The sequence below is a fragment of the Petaurus breviceps genome, unplaced genomic scaffold (genome assembly GCF_028583685.1).
Source record: "Petaurus breviceps papuanus isolate PSGF00001 unplaced genomic scaffold, PetGlider_PUasm1.0 185, whole genome shotgun sequence".
Lineage (NCBI taxonomy): Eukaryota > Metazoa > Chordata > Mammalia > Diprotodontia > Petauridae > Petaurus > Petaurus breviceps.
In genome coordinates this window covers 24,825,901-24,845,988 of record NW_027185797.1, presented here as the reverse complement: position 1 = coordinate 24,845,988, position 20,088 = coordinate 24,825,901, and the positions used below count along the sequence as shown (strand labels likewise).

General features: G+C 48.1%; 1 protein-coding gene across 6 annotated transcripts in view; it reads right to left on the bottom strand.

Moving 5' to 3' along the window:
- ANO10 (anoctamin 10) overlaps positions 1-20,088 on the bottom strand; it is a 215,558-nt gene that overhangs the window by 182,140 nt on the left and 13,330 nt on the right. For 5 of the 6 annotated variants that reach the window (XM_069088596.1, XM_069088601.1, XM_069088597.1 and 2 more), the window contains exons 3-9: positions 17,340-17,537; positions 16,674-16,808; positions 11,482-11,601; positions 5,925-6,497; positions 4,801-4,856; positions 2,107-2,181; positions 781-963 (exon numbers count right to left, since the gene is read on the bottom strand). In XM_069088596.1, the coding sequence (XP_068944697.1) occupies positions 781-963; positions 2,107-2,181; positions 4,801-4,856; positions 5,925-6,497; positions 11,482-11,601; positions 16,674-16,808; positions 17,340-17,537 (1,340 nt within the window). The remainder of the gene's footprint in view (positions 1-780; positions 964-2,106; positions 2,182-4,800; positions 4,857-5,924; positions 6,498-11,481; positions 11,602-16,673; positions 16,809-17,339; positions 17,538-20,088) is intronic. The other variant, XM_069088600.1, reaches the window with a different exon arrangement.

Below are 20,088 nucleotides of genomic sequence, written 5' to 3'. Positions count from 1 at the left end.
GGGGAGGGAACAGCCTCTGACCTACAAGTCGGCCTAGAAAGGAGGAGGTGTTTTATCGTTGTATTAGTGCTCAGGCCTCTGCTCCAAACTAAGAAGTAAGCTTTTCGGATAAATCCCAATCCTAACATAATATTTCTTAACCCATTACTTGAAAGGCTGTTTTATGGGGGCTGCATGTAAGCTGTCGAGAAAGCTCCCAGATCTCCCTCCCTGCCTGTTCATCAGAGCCTTCTCCCACTTACTGCTGCTTTTTCAAGTTCCCTCCTCCTTCCTCCCTCCTCCCTCCTTTCAGGGGTGACAGGCATAATTTCATCAAGATCTGCAAAGTTTTCAGTATTGGGTATGTGCTTTTGTTCTTGCTCAGTCGTGTTCAGTTGTGTCTGACTGTTTGTAACCCCGTGTGGGGTTCTGTTGGCAGAGACGCTGCAGTGGTTTGCCATTTCCTTCTCTAGCTCATTTTACAGGTGAGGAAACTGAGGCAAACAGGGTTAAGTGACTTGCCCAGGGTCACCCAGCTAGGAAGTGTCTGAGGCCACATCTGAGGCCACTGAGGAAGATGAGTCTTCCTGACTCCAGGCCTGGTACTCTAACCACTGTGTCACTTAGCTTTTAGCTTTACAGTGGTTCCTTTCTGGGAAAGGGGGGAAACTGGGGACCCCGATAGGTGGTCATTTCAGTGCTACTGCCTTTTATGATGTAGTGGTCAAAGGCACTTAATCCACATGTTTCAGCTCTAAGAAAGCTCTGCCCTGCCAACAGATAACACACATTCAGACTTACCAGGTAAGTCCCCTTTTCTTTTTCCAGTATGATTTGTTCATACAGAGTAACATCCACATCTGCTTTTAAAGCCTGCACCTTCTTCTTCACCCGTAAGCCATACTTCCTTTGGAGCCAATATGGAAGAAGGGTTTCTACAATTTGGTTCAGAATCTGAGAAGTGATCAGCAGAGTAGCCAAGCTCTAAAGAACAACAAAGAACAAGAGCTCATCAAGGCTCCAGCAACATGGGAGATGACAGCAGGTTTATGATCATGGAAGGTATGGCAGCATCCTGAGCTGGTGGCTTGGGAGTGCTGGGCTGGGCGCCTTCGAGGTCGGGCTTCACACTGTCCTTTCACACTGACTTGCTGTGTGAGCTCCTCCCAGGTCTCCCTTACCAAGCCCCAGCCTGGAAGCCTGCCCCTGTTCAGGGGCAGAGGCGGCTCCCAACACGGGCAAAATTTCTGATTCTTTACCTATCCTGTAATAAGCAACGTGACACGGTCCAGAACAAGGTTTGATGCTATCAAATAAGCCTTGGCTGAGGCAAGTGACCATGGGGTGGTTCCAGCTCATCTGTCTCTTCTCAGGGAGCCACAAAGAAGACTCCGCTTTGGGGCATGCCCCTGAAATGGCCTAGAAAGTTCTGTCTCAGGGAGAACAAAAGCAAGCTGGCTGAAACTGTCTGCATGGGGACCCCTGGGAGGAAGTGCCCATGGCCCCTTCATAACTCTGCTTTCTGACAACACAGCTTCATCCACACAGGTCTCTCCTCAGTTACAAAAAATGAAAATCAACAGAGCCACAGATGGAATTCTGGAGCGGAACAGCAAACAGTAAAAAGGACAACGTGGCGTGGTCTGCTTTATTGTTTTCAATTTCAATATGGTTTCCAACTTTGGCGACTTATAAAATCAAATGTGGTGAAAATCAGATCATAGAACCCTCATTTGAATGCTGGAGTGGACATAAGAGATCATTTATCCAGGGACTTCCAACCTGGGGTATGAGAATGTTGCAAAGGAGCATGGGAAATATCTGGCCAATAATGATACGACACTGCTGAAAGTAATTTGTTTTATTTCTTAATGTGTATCAAGGGTAGGGTCCAACTGAGTCAATCAATCAATCACCCCACCCTACTTAACGGAGATTTGGAGGCCAGAGTGATTTGGGGTTGAGGCTGGTCTTTAAGAAAAAAGGGGGGAAAATGTTTCACAAATTAAAAATCTACATTCCCTTTGCGCAGAGAACAGCAGGCACAGGAGTGACACCAGCTCTCTAATCCATGCTATTTGGCCATAAAACTAATTATTTAGAAATTGTACCGTTCTTCATACTCACCTGTCGCAAAAGTTTCATATCTCTCATCACAAAGGCAATGTAGAAGAGTGAGGCAAAACAATTGAGAAAGTTGAACTGCCAAAAAAAAAAAAAAATGAAAAATGACTGCAGGAGGGAGACATTTAAAGTGCGCCAAGAGCCAAGAGACGGATTCACTTGTATCTTTAGCACACAAAGCACTTTTCTTAAAAAGGAGTTTTCAAAAACAACCTGAACTTGCCCTCTTGCCTCCCTCACTTCTGTCCCCTCTGACCCATCTCTCTGCCTTCTTCACTCTTCTCTCACTGAAGGAGGCGTCAGTGACCGAATGGACATCTAAGTAACCTGGTTAGGGGCCCCAGGGAGGCCTGGGGTTGCTTCCTGAGGACCCCCCCTCTGCTCCCCAACCAAGTCAAGGGTATGGAGACAACAGAAGGGCACAGAGGGGGACAGAGGGGAATAGAGGGGCACAGAGGGGGACAGAAGGGCACAGAGTGGCAAAGAGGGGCACAGAGTGGCACAGAGCGGCAGGGGGCAACATGGAAGGGCCAGGAGAGCTCAAGGGAGGAAGCTGTGATGAGTTCAGCCCAGCTGAGCCTGAGGCAGGGCCTTCCAAGGCCTGGAGCTCTAGCAATGCAGGCAATCAGTTGTGGTTCTTGATATACATTCATCAAACACCTGTCAGTTGGGGGTAGAGGTCTCTTCCAAATGTACACTCAGTTCCCTTGTTTTCTCAGGTGGAGAACAGTAACCATAATTTAGCCTTTTCTGGATGACTCAGTTAACTGCACTGGGCTACAGGAGAGGCTGCCCCAGAGCCTATCTGGACAGGGAAGGCTCTTTCTCCCTCACTGACCAGCCCCAGACGGCCTTGTCTCCTTAGTCACTTCTTGTTTTCTTAGTCTTTCCTCTCCCCACCACAGTCACCCTGCCAGCTCTCCTTTGCTGCCCCACTCAGTAGGCCCACTTTCAGCATCGCCCCAATCCCTTCTGCATCCAATGCCACACACGCTAGTTTGTTAGAACTACATAAAAGTAAGAGTAAATGCAGTCTGAAGGAAGCCTTGGCCTCTCCTGTGAGTAGAGTGAATATGCTTTAATGCATAGATTTTGTGTCATCTGGCTTTACTGGTCAGGTGTGTTACTGTGTCTTTTGCTTTCTTTAACTGTTTTCCAGATAACTGAGGCTGCTATCATGAGTGAGTTCCAAACAAATGAGGTGTAACTGCTGATAATGCAGGGCAGGAAAAGGAAGCTCACTGAAGCCAACCCACGTAGACAGGCACTCCCTGATTTATGAACACCTCACACACACCAACAGCCAGTTACAAGTCCTACCTGCAGAGGCAGGCCCAGCTGTGGACAGCAACCAAAGCAGCAAGTCCACCCGCCCTTATTAAGCACCGCTCTGTGCCCACCACCGTGTGTGCTGGGCTGAGGATACTTCCTGGGTTCTCCTTTAGGGGAACTGGGAGCAGCACCGAGCATCTTTCACCAAACAGACGAGTTCACCCCACTTGAAGCTCTCTCTTTCTCATACAAACAGATGCCTCCTCTTCCTTTCACCTGCTTCTCCCACGCCCTCTTTTTTGCTAACTCAGTTACTATATGAAGCATCTCTCTCCCTCTTTTTCCTGGTTTCTCTTCCCCACCTTCCCTTTGTCAGTCAAAAGTTTTTTAAAGTGCCCTTAATCATGACTAACAAGTGAAAGAGTAGCCACATTAATCAAGCATAAAAAGCCCCAAGTCTTAGGTGAAATCAGTTACCCCCATGAAAAAGAGACGCTGTGGGAAGCCCAGGAGGAGCAGAGAAGTCCCCTTAACACATGCCATGACAAGCACTATGAACCTCTTCATCTTTTTAAACCAGATTTTCCTTAAGTATTAACATTCCAGATAAGTTTAAAAGGCTTTTCTTTAACTCCCTTGTTTTTCTGTTTAGTTAAATTGCTAGTTAGTACTGTAATTACATTTTCATACTATTTTTCATTGCCAAAACACAAAATGTAACTGTGTAGTGGGTTAAATAGATTTGTGTAAACTATCCTGGGAACTAATCTTTTATAATGTGTTGTTTCTATGGGAAAATATGCTCCAAATTTCAGAAAGCAGACTTACTCATTTTTGTAACAAAACCCACGCATAAGCTAGGTATTTAAAACTTTTACATATAAATAAATTTAAAAAAAACAAACAACAAAAAACTTCTTTGGGGGCGGCTAGATGGGAGCACCAGCCCTGGAGTCAGGAGGACCTGAGTTCAAATCCGGCCTCAAACACTTAATACTTACTTGCCATGTGACCTTGGACAAGTCACTTAACCCAGATTGCCTGCTTTCTCCCCTCCAAAAAGCAAAAAAAAAAAAAAAAAAAACCCCACAAAATTCTTCCCTTATCAAACTTACTAGAGGAGAGCCTCTAGTAAGGAACTGATGGCTCTGGGGTCACCGATGAGAAAACCAAGACTAAACTTAGCTATCAATGGCTATAAAGACTGGACTTAGCCATAAATGCACTAAGCAGTTTCTGAATAACTGAATATTAGCAGCAAAACCCATTCCTAGTACTTGAATTTTCTTATATCATTTTACTTCTCTAAATTAAGAACCCAGCACCAGCGTACTATGCTAGAAACAAGTCTTGATGATTCATTTCAAAAGTAATGAATTTTTGTTGTAAAGAAAGCCATATTTACACAGAAAAAAACATACTTACCACCAACACCTTGAGAACTAGATGATTCTGATAGGCAGACTCCAGCCTGTGATTCTCTGAAATTAGCAATCAGAAATGGTCACGTCTCTCCTTCAGACAAGAAGGAATGTTCAGGTAATAGTAACATCAGGCAAGTGTCACCATGGTGCTAACAGCATTGGGGTCAAATACCAAGGCCCTTCAGCAGTCATTTCAAAAAATTATTTGCTGCTGATTGTGGCCTTCCTTCCTTCCTGTACCACAAAGATAAACAGCTGCCAATACTCCCCAAAAAAATGTAAAAAGGAAACAGATAAAGTGGGGGAAAGGGAGAGGAAACAGGCAGAATACTAGGTTGGATGGAAAAGTAAGAAATGGGTATTTTAAGACCACATTGCATTCATAAACTAGGGTGATCACAGGTAGGAATTACGCTGCTCCAAAGGCAATATGAGCCAACTAGAACAAAAAGCAGCTGGCTAGCCAATCACCGCATTAATGTGGTTCACCCGGGCACACCCAGAGTGCTTCTGCCAAAGCCCCTGCAACAAGTCGGCCCTGAGACCCTTGACCCATAGGGCTCAAAGGGGCCAAGGACCCCATGTTTCAACCTTCTTGTCCTCACTGGGAAAAGTGGGCAGCACACGACAGATCCTGAGAAGCTTCTCAGCTAAGTGGCTGAAACCAGAGGATGCGAAGGAAGACCACAAAAGGACGCTCTCCTAGATTACACATAGTCAAAAACATCTCTGCTAGGTTTTTTGCTACCAAAGCTCCAATGGTCTCCAAAATGGTTTCTGGCCTGATCGTTCCTTTCTTGTACTGGCACCTACTTTTCATCAAGGCAATGGAGTCTCTGCTCCTCAGACGGAGGACTCCCTTAGGAGAACCAAAGAACACGCTACACCGGTTTAAGCCGGAATAACCAGAAGGGTGTCCAGAGCACAGCAAGTCCACGGGCCCTCTACAGTAGACATAGAAATGCCCGGCGGTTCCCTAAAATGTAGCACGCCCCACCAGACTCAGCCAGCACTTATTAGGCACCGACTGCATGTACCAGGGATTAAAGCCCAGAGACCCGGCCCTTGGGGGGCTGCACTCCGCTGTGGCCCCGAGGCCCGAGAGCCGTGGGAAAGGGCACTCACCCCACGAGGTGAGGAACTCTGCCGCCAGGCGATACAGCCGGTTCATGAGCTCGATGACGATGGCGTAGACGATGCTGGGCACGAACAGCAGGCTGCTGGTCAGCTCGGGGAAGGCACTCTCCCGGTGCACGTCCTGAGCCCACGTCTCCAAGTCGAAGTAAATCATCATCACGTAGAGGGAGAAGTAGAGGCAGAGGCACACGAAGGGCAAGGACACCAGGTAGATGCGCAGCTGCCTCTTGAGACTGGAGTAGAGGGGCTCCTCCCGGCCAGTGACGGGGTTGACACCCAGGACGCCGTGGAAGCCCGGCCGCGGCTCCTCGAACTGCCTCTTCATCAGCAACGTCCCCCACCGGTAGGTCATCAGGGCGCAGCCACGCTTCCACACTTCCAGGATCCCCGTGGACCAGATCAGGTTGAAGGAGGCGAAGACCACATATTTGTCATAGTCCTCCCAGTCAAACACGTAGTAGGGCAGCCCGATGAGCGCCATTGGGATCAAGGCAAGAGTGAAGTACTCCAAGAAACCAAAGTAGATGGCGATGGTTTCTCCAAAGTAGGCTCGGATGCCGTCTGCAGGGGTGGGGGGAAGAAGGAAAGAGCGGGTTCTGAGCCCGGTTCTGAGGGAGGGGTGAGAACACACACCTTCCACAGTGGACCCACGCAGGGCATCTCTGCTAACAAGCAAGATGGGAGCAGGAGAGGGCAGGGTTCGAGCGGCCCCTCGGAGATGCCCTGGTACAACATGCCCTCTCTGGCTCCTGCCCACTTCTCAGACAAACCAAGAGGAAGGCTGGCTGCTGAGATCGGCTGGTGGGGGCAGCTTCCGACCCAGCAGATCCCAAGTCCAGGCCAACAAAAGGAGCCACACCGCTAGGGCCGTGGGCAGAAAGGCCCAACTCTGTCCTCAGCCACCTGCCCCTTAGAGCATCAGCCGGGGATCAGGAAGGGACCGCAGGCACCAAGCCAGGCCAACGCCCTCATCTCACCCTCCACTCTGTGGAGTCAGGGAGCAAACACAAAGCCAGGCACTGTGTGTAACTAGTCTGGGGCCGACCAAGGAGCTGGGGGCCCAGGGAGCAGGCTCTCACCCTAGCTCCTCAGCTCACTGACCGTGGGAATGGGGGGAGCCACTTAAGACTCCCCCTCTGTATACTACCTAACTCTGAAGTCCCCTTCAGTTTGGAAGTTAGGGTGAGGGTCCCATTCAGTACAAGGCACCTTTGATGTGCAAGGTGACCCTCTACCAAGCTACATGTGTGGCTAGGATTTGTGCCCACTTTGACAGCTCCCCCCTTCACCACTGTAGCAAGGAGTGTGGGTTTTCATGCTTCCTCCAACGCCACCCCCGAATCCCTACTGCCTCCCAGTCTCACCACAGCTTTCCCCACACAGTTTTCTTGGTGGCCTAGAGCACTGGGTCTTGATTTAGACTGTGACAGAATGTATTATACTCACCTATATCATAATGACCATTTCCTGGATTTTGACACAATAATTAATGGAAAAACTTCATTAACATCTTCTAACAAAGGAAGCTTACTGAGATCACATCTCTCTCTTTGTATGGCTGCCTGGCCTAGGTAACTGTCAGGCAAAACTGGGGGTGGCAGGGGAAGTCAGGAGGCCAGTCCTTCTTGGCTAGGTGGTGTCATGCTGTGGTGGTCCGTAAGAGTTCATCCAGGAAGGGCCAGAAGAACTGGGTAGTCACAGCTGGTGACTCACTGCTCTGGGACATGTAAGCAGCCCTTTGCCGATCACCTAATGCTAACACTAGGGGTCTGCTGGCTGTAAGATGGAGGACCCCTGCTCACATGTGGTACACTCACAGAGCACAAAGGGAACTGCCAGAAGGAATGCAGGCAAGAAGCCGAAGCCCTCTGGGACATAGGTGGTGCGGGGCTCCCTGCTTCTACTCAAAGGTGAGGACGTCAGAGAGAAAAGGTAGGTCTGGGAAGGGAGGTAAGAAACTAGGGTCTGAGAAGGATGTCGACATTTCTGGACCATGGCTTAAAATACAGAAAAGAGAGGTTCTGGCCAGGGACGAAGGACACCCAGCAAGGCATGGCAAAAATGTATCTGCTTGAAGTCTCACCCGTGACATTAAAAACGAAAGCCCTTGAAGGCAGAGGCAAGACGTCAGAGTATCAGGAAGCAACAGAGCTACATCCATGCGGCCCCCCTTCCCCTCCCACCCTTTCCTCCAGAAAGACAGACACAACTTACTGGACTGAATCCTGACAGGAAATGCAAGAAAAAATGAGTGAGCCAGCCAAGCTGGTACAGAGAGAGGGAGACAAAGGGGTGGGATGGGGTCTGGCCAGGAGTGTGCTGTACACAAAGCACTCCTGCCCAAGGGAGAGGCTGTGCCCACCACAGCCTGTACCAAACCCAAGCTGATGCACCCTGACCTCCTGCACGCTGTGGGGACAGGCAGTTTTGTCATCTACTACATAGTTCTGGGTCACATAGTCAGGGCAGGCGGAGGCAGGACCCTGTGCCTAAGGGAGGTGTTCTGGGCTAGGGAGCAGTGAAGGTCTTGGGCAAGAGAGAAGTAGACAAGGCAGCAGAGCTGAGTGACTCAGACCCAGGGGCATAGCACAGACTAGCTCAGTCTGCAGAGGAATGACCAGGGCAGGGATCCCACCAAAGGGCAACCTACAATTCTGCCATTCTGAACCAACAGAGCTTCCAGCCAGCTGATGAAGGCTAAAGCCAGCGGCCCCTGTTGATCAGACCCAAACCCAAACTTCAGAAGCTGGCAGAGCTCAGACTGGGCAGCAGTGATGGGCAGCAGTGAGACTTTGCCCTGAATCAGACCCCTCTGGGAGCCTGGAATAGCACAACACCCAAGAAAGCAGTTGGGGGACTAGCCCAGAGCTTCCCTCCAGAAGTACAGAGCCTGGTGTTAACATCAAGAAATGGGATGGAAGAACGGGCAAGCAAACAAAAGTGCCACAATAAAAAGCTGTAAGAGCAACGGGGTGCTCAAGACACAAACCCAAGAGAAGAGAATGACCCCAAGACATCTAGAAGCAAAGCCTCAGAGGAAAACATATCTGGCGACAAGGGTGACTGGAATTCCTGGAGGAGATGTAGCAAGAGTTGTAAAGAGAATTACAAATGTTTCTATAAATAAAAGGAAAGTGCTAGAGAAAAAACTGGAAAAGAAATGACAATGAGAGAAGAAAGAACTGGAAAGGGAATTAACAGCATGGCACAAGAGGTTAAAAAAGAAACTTGCCCAAGCAACAAATTCCCTGAAAATCAGAATGGACCAAATAGAAGCCGACGACTTCACGAGGCAACAAGAAAGATTAAAATAAAGTCAAAAGACTTCAGAAATTTGAAGAAAATTTAAGGAATCTCATAGCAAAGAAAACTGACCTGGAAAACAGATTAAGAGAACACATTTAAGAGAATCGCTGGACTATTTGAACTTCGTAACCAAAAAAAGAGCCAAGAAAGCTATCTAGAACTCTTAGAACCGGAAGGCAAAGTGGAGTCACCTCCTGAAAGAAACCCCCAAGTGAAAACTCTCAGCAACGCTGCAGCCAAAATCCAGCATTTCTGTGTCAAAGAAAAGCTTTTACAAGTAGCCAGAGAGAATATATTCAGGTACCAAGGAGCCAAGTAAAAATCACATACAATTTAACAGCCACCACTATAAAAGAGCAGAGAGCTCGGAATACGATATTTTAGAAGGCAAAGGATATGGGGTCACAGCCAAGAATAACTCACCCAGCAAGACTGAGTACAATCCTACAAGGGAAAAAATAGATTTTTAGTGAAATAAAGGACTTCCCAGCATTCCTGATAGAAAGACCAGAGCTTTGGAGAAGCTTTGAAGTTCAAACACAGGAGTAAAGAGAAATATCAAAAGTTAATAGAAATGAGCAATCATAAGGGGCTAAACAAAGATAAACTACTAATATTCAACATGAAGAGATGACACGTGTCCCCTCTGAAACCCTGTCATCATCAGCGGTCATGGAGGGGTGGATTCTTATTAGCAGGTAAGACCTGAGAATGGTTCTGTTACAGCTTGATAATCATAAAAGGACAGAAAGAGAAATACACCAGCCAGGGCAAGGGTGGAAACAAAGAGAAAGGAAAGTTAGGGGAAATTATCTCAGGTCATCAGGGTAAGTAAACATCGATGCAAACAAGAAGGAGGGCAGGAGAGGCAGCTGGTGACAGGTGAATATTATTCTCATTTGAACTTGTCAAAGGAAGGAAGAAAACACAGAGTTAGCTAAAGAAGTACATTTCACTCAACAGGGAAATAGGAGGAAAAGAAAAAAAAGGAGAAGGGGAAATTAAAGGGAAGGCAGATTAAGGGACTAGCTCTAAACAAAACAAAATATAATTAAGGATAGGCAAAATATTGCATAGCTCTTTTTTGAGGTTGCAAAGAATGGGAATCTGAGGGAAGGCCCATCAGTTAGAGAATGGGTAAATAAGAGGTGGCTTATAAATGTGATAGAATGCTAATGTGCAGTAAGAAGTGGTGAAGAAGAGAAGCCTGGGAAGATGCGAATGAGCTGACATTAAAGGAAGTAAATGGAACGTGGAGAACGATGTATGCGATGCCAGCCACATGGTACGGGCAGAGCACCTTGAAAGGCTTTGTGACTCTGAGCAGCAGAAGACCAGCAAGGATTCCAGAGGAGGCCCACTTTCTGAGATTGAGGTGAACTCAGAACGCAGAATGAAACTTTTTTTGCACACGGCCAATTCAGAAAGTTGTTTTGCTTAATACACACATTTAGTTAGGGGTTTTACTTTTCTTTCATTCTCAATTGGTGGAGGAGGGAGAGGCTGGGGTCCATAAGAGAAAGGGCAGATTTTTTTGCCGATTGAAAAAAAATCAAACTTCTTTCAAAACGACAAAAATGAAGGCCTTTTTCGCCTCTCTTCTACCTAGTACAACAGTCTCCTGACTGGTCCAAATCCAACCCATCCTCCATGCAGCTGCCAAACCAGCTTCCTCCAGTACAGGTCTGACCACCTCACTCAATAAACCCCAATGGCTTCCTCTTATCTCCAGGACTAAATATAATCCGTTTGACATTTAAATCTTCTCACAAGCTAGCCCAGAGGGGAAAGAAAGCCTTCCTAGTGTTGCTCCACACACATTCCGCACCATTCCGGCCGGTCCTGTGTCTCACACATGGTGCCCCACTTCCCACCTCCTTGTCTTTGCACTGGCTGGCAGGGAGCCTGTTCTCCCACTCATCGATCCATGCTTCTTTCAGAATTCAGCTGCAGCTCTGCTTCCTAAGGCAGGCTCTTCCGGCCCCCCAGATGCTCACTCTGGATCAGTTAGTTCTCCCGGGATCCCCCTGGTTATCAGCTCCCTGCGGGCCTTTCTGTTCTGGCCTGCCCAACCCCATATTATTCTCCTCGGCAGACAAGAGGGGAGTGTCACTGTCCTTTCTCAGGGCCCCTGTGACCACCATGGACAAGCACTCAGGGAGGGGGATGGAGGAAGGGGAGGCTGCTTCCTGCTGCACCACCAGAGTCCCCCCTGCAGCAAGGAGCCCCTCAGACATACCCAAAGGCTGGTACTTCAGCTTGAATCGGCTGTACCAAGTGCTCTCGAGCTTTTTCAGAGCTTCCTCATCGTGAAGGGGGAAGATCTGGGTCACCAGGCCGCATGTGAGCAATCTCCGCACTAGGGAAGAAAGGAGAAACGCTGAAGGACATAAGAAGCGCTGCCAGGCTCTCCTGAGGGCCCTCAGAGAGCACCCCCGGGTGGCCCAGCTGGGGCAGCAGAAACAGGAGAAGCACTGCCAGGCTCTCCTGACACCCCTCAGAGAGCACCCCCGAGTGGCCCAGCCGGGGCAGCAGAAACGGGAGAAGCGCTGCCAGGCTCTCCTGACACCCCTCAGACAGCACCCCTGCGCGGCCCAGCCAGGGCAGCAGAACTCTTCCTAGTCCCAAGGCCTGTGCTCTAAACTGAGCCCCACTGCTGTCCAGATGACGCAGAGCACCAAGGCTCCCCCAAGCACCTACAGGTGGCTGTGCACGACGTCTCACCATCCAAAACCTAAAGCGAGCTTCCCTTCCAGGCTGATCCTGTCCCCCACTGCCTCCAGGGCCAAGTGAGCATGGGCTCTTGTGCCAGAACTAGTGGTGACAAAAAGGAGAAGGAAGAAAGGGGAAAGCCCAAGGATCCCCCCCCTGGTCCCACCCACTACTGCTGGTCCAGGCCTCAGCCATGGGACACCCCAGGCTCAGGCCTGGCCCTCAGCCTCTCTCTCCTCTTTACCCTGCATCAGACGAAGGACAATATGGCACTTGTTTCTCTCAAGGCCCTGCCCTTGCCCCTTCTTTTTACCCAGGACCCTGGTCTGGGTTTTATCAGGCCCTGGAATATGATAGGTCCTCTCTACTGAGATCAACCCAGTCATCCCTATGGGGAAAAATGAATGAAGAGGGCACACACCCTGCCCCCTCCCCACCAACTGTGACACACAGGTGTCCAGAGGGCCCCTGAGCAGTCTACCACCGTATCTTAGATAGGCATTAGAGATGGGCCCCAGAACTGACTGAGGGAGAGGAGGGGAGGCTAGATTCTGCCTGGGATGCCCTCGCTCCTCTCTGGAGGATGTATGGAAGAAGCCAGACAAGAGTCACACACAGCATGAGGAGGTGTGGGGTCGAGGGAGAACCCACAACGGTGGACAGTGCACAGATCTGCTGAAGCCCACCTGGAGGAGAGGTCCTTCCCAATGCCACCCTCTTGGTTCTTTGCTTTGCACTGATCTAGGCTACCTTAGCTATCACTGTCTTCTTGAACTAAAACAAATGGTTATTTTTACTCTAAGGTTTGGACTTACGGTGACATAAACCTAGCTGGACTCATGGTTAGAGTCAGAGGGTCAGGGTTAGAGATTTAAAGCTGGAAGCTAGAAGCCACCAAGCCTGATCTCTTCACTTTTCAGATGGGGAAACTGAGGCACTGAGCTTAAGTAACTTGCCCAGTGAGCATCTAATAAAGAATTCAAACTTAGGTCTTGTTGACTCTAGGATCACACTAGCTGCTAAGCGATGAGGCCTCCGAAGTCCCAGCTCTGCTACCTCCTGGTGTGACTCAACTAGAGCATTTCCCCTAAGTCTTGGTTCTTTCGTCTGTAAAATGGGGATGACAACGCAGGTGCTACCTGTCAAACAGGGCTGCCACACGGCATGGCCTGAAACCGCCCGGACATCTGTTAAATGGCACTGAACTCTAAAATGCCCTGTCTTGGCCACCCTTTGCTTATGGGCTGTGTGAAAGCTCTCAGACACCCTCTGACCAACCGCAGAGCCAGCTCCATGTCTGGGGGTGCCAGACACACTCCCACCACCCTCCCCATAGAACTAAGCCACAGCAGCACGCTGGCTTGGGAGCCTGCTTCCTTGAGACAGACCTATAAAGTCAAGACCAGCCTTTTATGATCCTTCACCTGCCAAGTCACCCAGAACTTTTAACCACAGAGCAAACTCGGACTGAGTTATGAGAGTCAGTGTCTGAAACAAGATAAAAAGCTGAGAGATTCAGAGAGAATACAAGGCAGCAGGCCCTAAATCACAGCTCCTGGCTTGGCCGCCAATGCCAAAGGCTGCTAATGACTTCAGCTTTCCCCAAAACGCAGTTTTTTGATCCCTCTCTCTTCCCACGCCAGGTAAAGTGGGCAACCCCAGATGGATCCATTTATAGACAGCTACAGCTACAACTAGATGAACGCCCTTCCTCCCTTCAGGAACAGTAAATGATCTGGACAAATCCAATCTCAGCGGCATGAGGAAGGGACAGAAGGAACCTGCTGGACACTAGGCTTCTCTGAACTTAGAGACATCCTGTGCTAACACGAGAGGGGCAGCTAGTTAGGTGATGCAGGGGATAAAGTGCAGGGCCTGGAGTCAGGATGGATGTAAGTTCAATTCAGGCCTCAGACGCTTACTGGCTATGTGAGCCCGGGCAAGTCACTGTTTGCCTCAGTTTTCTCATCTGTCAAATAAGCCAGAGAAAGAAATGGCAAACACTCTAGTATCTCTGCCAAGAAAACCCCAGATGGGGTCACAGAGAGTTGGACAAGACTGAACCAATGCAACAATTTAACTAAACAATAGTGCATATGACTGTTACCTGGAATTTATACATCTTTGCTTCCAAATGATGGAAGTTCTCTCCCCCATCCTCAGAATGTTTCCAAGAGTCTGGTGAAGAGCTGGGATGCTGACCCCATTTAGAGATGGGGTCACTGAAACGTGAGGCCTGACCAGTATCAGCCAAATGACAGAACGAACAGTAACACTGCTGCTTCCTCGGCATTTCCATTGTCACAACAATTCAGCGATCCCCAGTGCAGTGACTAAGGCACCCTGCTGAACCACAGCTTGACCCAAAGGGGGCTGTGACCTGACCCGATCAGAGGATGAGCAGCCAGGGGGACAGCCAGTGCGGGACATTTCCAACCCAGCCACCCCTAGTTTTAACACCAAACACTCTCCCATTCCAGTCCCTCTGTTGGGGAAGCTGCCATCTCTCCCTTATGAAATGGGCACTGGCTTCTTGGAACCTTTAACTTAACTATAACCCAGGCACCCACAGTAGCCCGCCCAGGTGACAACGGGAAGGTCAACCCCTACCCCAGCATTCCCATTTCTTCCTCTAGGTCACTGGTGGCTGACAGAAAGCCCCCTCAGACTCTGTGACTGGGGCAGTGACTAATAAAAGCCTCAACCTCCTCTCCCTACTTTGTTCTGGGTGGGCCAGAGTGGGCCTCAATCACAAGAGCAGGCCTGGATGGGTCATTCTCTGCATTTCAGACCTCATTAGTAAGTCAGCTAACCAACATTTATTGATTGCTTACTAGGTGAGACCTACTGTACTAAGTGCTGGGCATGGAAAGGAAGGCAAAACATGATCTTTCTCCAACTCACATTCTATGGGGGAGACAACATGTAAATAACTGTGCATATAAGACACAGGCAAGTGTGAAAAGAAGGTCAGCCTCAGAGGGAAGGCTCTAGCAACTGGGGGAACTGGGAAAGGCCTCTTGGAGAGAAGGTGGCATTTGAGATGAGCCTTGAAGGAAGCCAGGGAAGTCAGGTGAGGATACAGGGGATGCCAGGCATGGTGGAGGGTCAAGGAAAAGGCACAGGCTCAGGGTGTAAGTGCAAGGAAAGAACTGTGAGAAGGTCAATGTTGCTAGACCTCATGGTACCTGGAAAGGAATAAAGTGTAAGAAGACTGGAAAGGTAGGAGGGGGTAGTTATAAAGGCCTTAAAAGTCAAAGAAGAACCTGGAGGATCCAATTCAAGAGGGAGCCACTGGTGTTCATGAGTCCAGGAGTGACGTGGTCAGCCCTGACCTTCAGGAAAACCACTCTGGCAAAGGACAGACCGGAGTGGGTCAAGGCCTGAGTTTGGGAGGTGAAGCAGAAGGCAAAGGGAGTCATTCTGCTGGGAAGGGACAAGGGCCTGCACCAAGGCTGCAACTGTATGTGGAGAACCAAGGACACATCCAAGGGACTTGTTCTAGGAGGAAACACCAAGACTTGGCAGCAGACTGGATATGTTGGGGAGGAGAAGCTGGGAGGAAAGGCCAGCATGCAGATGGTGTGCCTTTGGGCCGAGCAGGGTGGCAGTGACCCACGGTGATGGCAGAAAGGCTAGGGCTTGGGAGGAAAGATGGCAAGATCTGCTTTGGAAAGGTGCCTCCATCTGGCCCCCTCAGATAAGCAACTGTCTTTAAGTAACCCTGTGACACATAAAAGCTGGAATTCTGATGCACTCCTTTGACAGCACTTTAAATCTGAATTACATGTGTACCAGGCTCATTTTTCAAGTCCTAACCATTTCTTCTTCAACCACGTACTACTCTACTTTGCCATGGGACGTGTGTCTCCCATCCATGTATTGGCCAGGCCTGACCCTGCTCAGCTTCCATGATCAGAGAGACTGGGCGCATTCAGGGTGGTAAGGCCACAGGCTGCATGGGCTATTACGAAGACTCATCTTTGTGAGGGAATGAAACAGAAGTGAAATGATGAGGTTTGACAACTTACATGCCATTTTCATCTGACATTAAACACAATTAGAAACAAACAAACAATGACTCTAAGGTAAATGCCCAGAAATGATGGCTGACAATCTGCTTACTACTTCTTGAGAGAGATTTTCCTATTTAAGGCCCAGAAAGAAAAAACTGGCATTTTCATTAAAAAGGTACTTTATAAAAGCAAGCTTGTCACTCATCTTTGATGCTGTTCTGTAAGCATTAAGTCTTTCTCCATGTCTGTGTGTGTTCTGAATCTTCAACTAGACTGCAAACTCCTGGAGGGAAGGCCTGTCCTTTATGTAAAGGGCGTCATACAAATGTGTTACTTTTGTGATCTCAAATCATAATATTCTGCATAGCATTTGGGCACCAAATTCATGCGGCTGGCTGACTGGCTGGGGTGTTAGCCATCACTTGTGTCCATACAGAAATCTAAATACATGAGAACTCAGAAAATTCTGAATTCAAATTAGAACCACATCCAAGCAAACAGGCTGGTTTAAAAACAATGCATTCAAAATAAAAACAGGAATCAGAAGATAATCATCAAAGTCTAGGGATTTACACAGTTCAAAGAAACTATGTTAAGAAACAAGACCCTCTGGATGCATCAACAGGAAACTTTCCTTAGATTTGTTCTCACAAATACTGAAAAATGTGAGTCACAAGTAGCTATAAAGCCTTGAGATACTTACAGATCGATTTGCCTGGGTAGAGCTTGGCCTGGGGGTAGCCAGGAATCATCTTTTCATCTCTGGCTCTAAGATTTTCAAGCTCATGTTTGATAATAAATTGACACTCAGCCATTGTAAGGAAATCATCATTTCCATCTAAAACAGAAAAACAAAATGGTTTGTTAAACTCTTATTTAAAAACTGCAAAGTTCAAAAGAAAATTCTGTGATACTGCTCAGTTACCCATGGCCCCCAAAACAACGACCCCAACTACAGACACAATTAGGACTCAAACTGCAAAAACAAATCAGCAAGTGGAACAAACAGATGTTACAGGAGAACAGGAAAAATGAAGTCATGAACAAGTGGTCCAGTCCAATGACTGGAACCCCACCTCAGGAGTCCATGGACCTGGGTTCAAATCTCACCCTGGATGATTGCTCCTTGTGGGACCCAGGGCCCATTTCATCAGCAAAAAGAGATGACCCCAGAGATCCCAGCCAGGTCTAGATTTACCGTCCTGTGATGGGCCTGGACGTTGGTGCTTTTCAGCCCTCCCCCACCTTAGATGAGCTCTCCCCACAGGACATACTGGTCTGTTGTGCTTCCCGGGTTACACCAGTCTGTTCCCCTAAAAAACGATTTCCACCCAGGATGTCAGCAGAGAAAGCAGGCTGGGGCACTCACCACTGAAGCCCTTGAAGTTCTGCCTGGTCTCATACGTGAAGACTCTCATGGTGCTGTCATTGCATTCTTTCACTAAACCCACAGACTCTGCTCCAAGCAACAGCCTGATAGTGGACGCACCGACCAGGTACAAATTCTGGCTTTCCAAGGTTTGTTCTTCACACTTTTCTATCAAGGGTCTAATTAACAACTGGGCACCTGTAAATAAGAGGGAGAGGGAGAGGTCAGATGTAGGTATAAAGTCATGCTTAAAAATTAATTTTTTAAAAAATACAAGAGATTTTTTTTTCTACCTACATCAGGCTTTCAAATAAGTAAGTCTCTAGATAAAAGAAATCAGAGGAAAGGAAAATGAATAGAAATTAAAAAAAAAAAAAAGCAAACCAACCAGGCCCTAGCATGTTAGCACTCATATAGGGGAGATCAAACACAGGAATTAGTCATGAACACCTGCACCAAACCCGGGCAAGCCATTTAACCAATTAATCAACCAACAAGCAAGGTGCTGGGCTCAGGAGCTGCAGAGCAGGAAAAGAACAAACCTTTCTTAGCTTCACTTTTGTCATCTGTAAATGGGGCAACAGCCCCCACCCCAGAGGTGGTGGCGAGTCAGGGTCAGAAGCTATTTCTGATTACGCTGCTACTTTCTGGCCTACAAAGAGTGAACTGGGGGGAGGCAGGGCAGTCCAGTAGAGAGAGCAGCAGAGTGGGAATCAGGGGAGACCTGGCTCTGGGTGAATGAGTGTGCCTAGGGCAGGGCAGGGGTGAGCCTCAAACAAGGTCATCTAGGCAAAGGGCCCCCCACCCCTGCCCGAGCACGCTAGATATGTCAGCCAGGAGTATTCTGGCTTAGGAGTCACAGAGCCATTGCATACAAGAGACCCCCAAATGAAGGAAGAGTCTGTTCCAAACATCATTAGCTCCTTTTTTACAGACAAGGAAACTGAGCCAAGGTTCATCAGGGTGCAGTGAGGACCCAAGTCCTCAGAGCTGGCAAATGGAGGGGCTGGGCCTGAAGACCAACATCTCAGAACAATGCTCCACCCCCAATGCTGCCTCCAACAAGCCACAGATTCAGACTCTCTCTTGCCTCTTCCTAACAGACGTGACAGTTTTTCAAATGAATAGGCTTTTGTTCAGGGGAAAAAAAACCCCAAATGGGGGGTTAGCTAGGTGGCACAGTGAGTAGGGCACCGGCCCTGGTGTCAGGAGGACCTGAGTTCAAATCCGGTTTCAGACACTTAACATAAAAACTAGCTGTGTGACCTTGGGCAAGTCACTTAACCCCAACTGCCCTACCCTCTCCCCTCTAAAAAGGAAAAAAAAAAGAAAAAACCCCAAATTTATGAACCTATATGAAAGATAGGAATCCTAGCAAAAATCTTTTTTATATAAGAAAATATTTTAAGCTAAGGAAACTGGCAGACAAATGACTCAGAAGGCACTTAAAGATTTGCCTGGGTGTACCATTTTTCCCAAGCACACAGATGCCGTACAACTGACCCCCTTGCCTCCCCAAAGCTGGGAGAGGTGAGTGTGAGTGCACCAGGCTTTCCCTGATCTCTTTTCCTCAGCCTCAAAAGAGATGTACAGCAGGGCCAATGGATTTTGATAATCAGCACAAATAATATGACAGTTACAATATTTATGAGGGAAGTAATTTATTTCCTGACTTTCGGTAATACAAAAGGCTTCTTTCACCTCACTTGTTTTTGACACAGACACCCTGGGAATTCACAGGTATAGGGAACTCCCAAGATGGAAAATCCCTTTACCAAGGCAGATGGACAGCTGATCTATAACTCAGGATGGAAGAAAGAAGCCTGGAGCCTTCAAAGACTGTGACTTGCCCAAGGTCACCCCGCTGGTGCATCTCAGAGTTCGGACTTCAACCCACATTGTCCCACCTCTAAAGCCAGCCCTCTCACCACAACAGGCTGCCTATCATTGCCAAGAGATGAATAAGGAGAAAACCAATCATTTATCACTTACCCACCAATGTCTCTGGGCCCTTTCACTTACATAAAATAGTTATGCCTCCTTCAGTTTATGCAAAAACCTTTTATATAAACACTGAAATTGTAACAATATTTGGAATAAAGTTTGGGGGCAAGAGATGAGCTAAATCAATTAGTTCAAGATTGTCTATTTTTTTAAATCTGCTGTTGTCACTATCTAAGAAGAGCCTTCAACCAAATGAACTATCAGGGGAGTTTAGGCTCCATTTGGAGAATACATGTGTTCTCTGGCTGTGATCAAGGACAGTAACTTCAGACAGTTTCACATGGTTACCTTAGTATTATCATTACTAATAAACTCTGACCTGCGTGTTCAGTTCTATCAATGACTGGCTGGATAATTCATTTGAAAAGGCATGTATTCCGTTAAGGGCTCAGCATATCAGTGGGGCTCACGCTGAGTTTATAAGGCATTTGTTCACCTCACTGTATTCCCCAGGAGAGCCTAACCCTATTTCGCTGCTGCTAATCAGGGAACAAACATGTGTTAAGTGCTCCCTGTGACCCAGGCTAGGGAACTAAGGAAGGCAAAACCATGGTCCCTGCCCTCAGGGAGTTCAGAGTCTAACAAGGGAGACCACATGCAAACCACCAGATACATACACGATACGGCCATGATGCATGGAGGTCACGATACATGGAGACAATCTTTGGGGGAAGGTGCTGGTGTCTAGGGGGCCTAGCAAAGATTTCCTGTAGAAGACAGGGTTTCAGATGAGACCTGAAGGAAC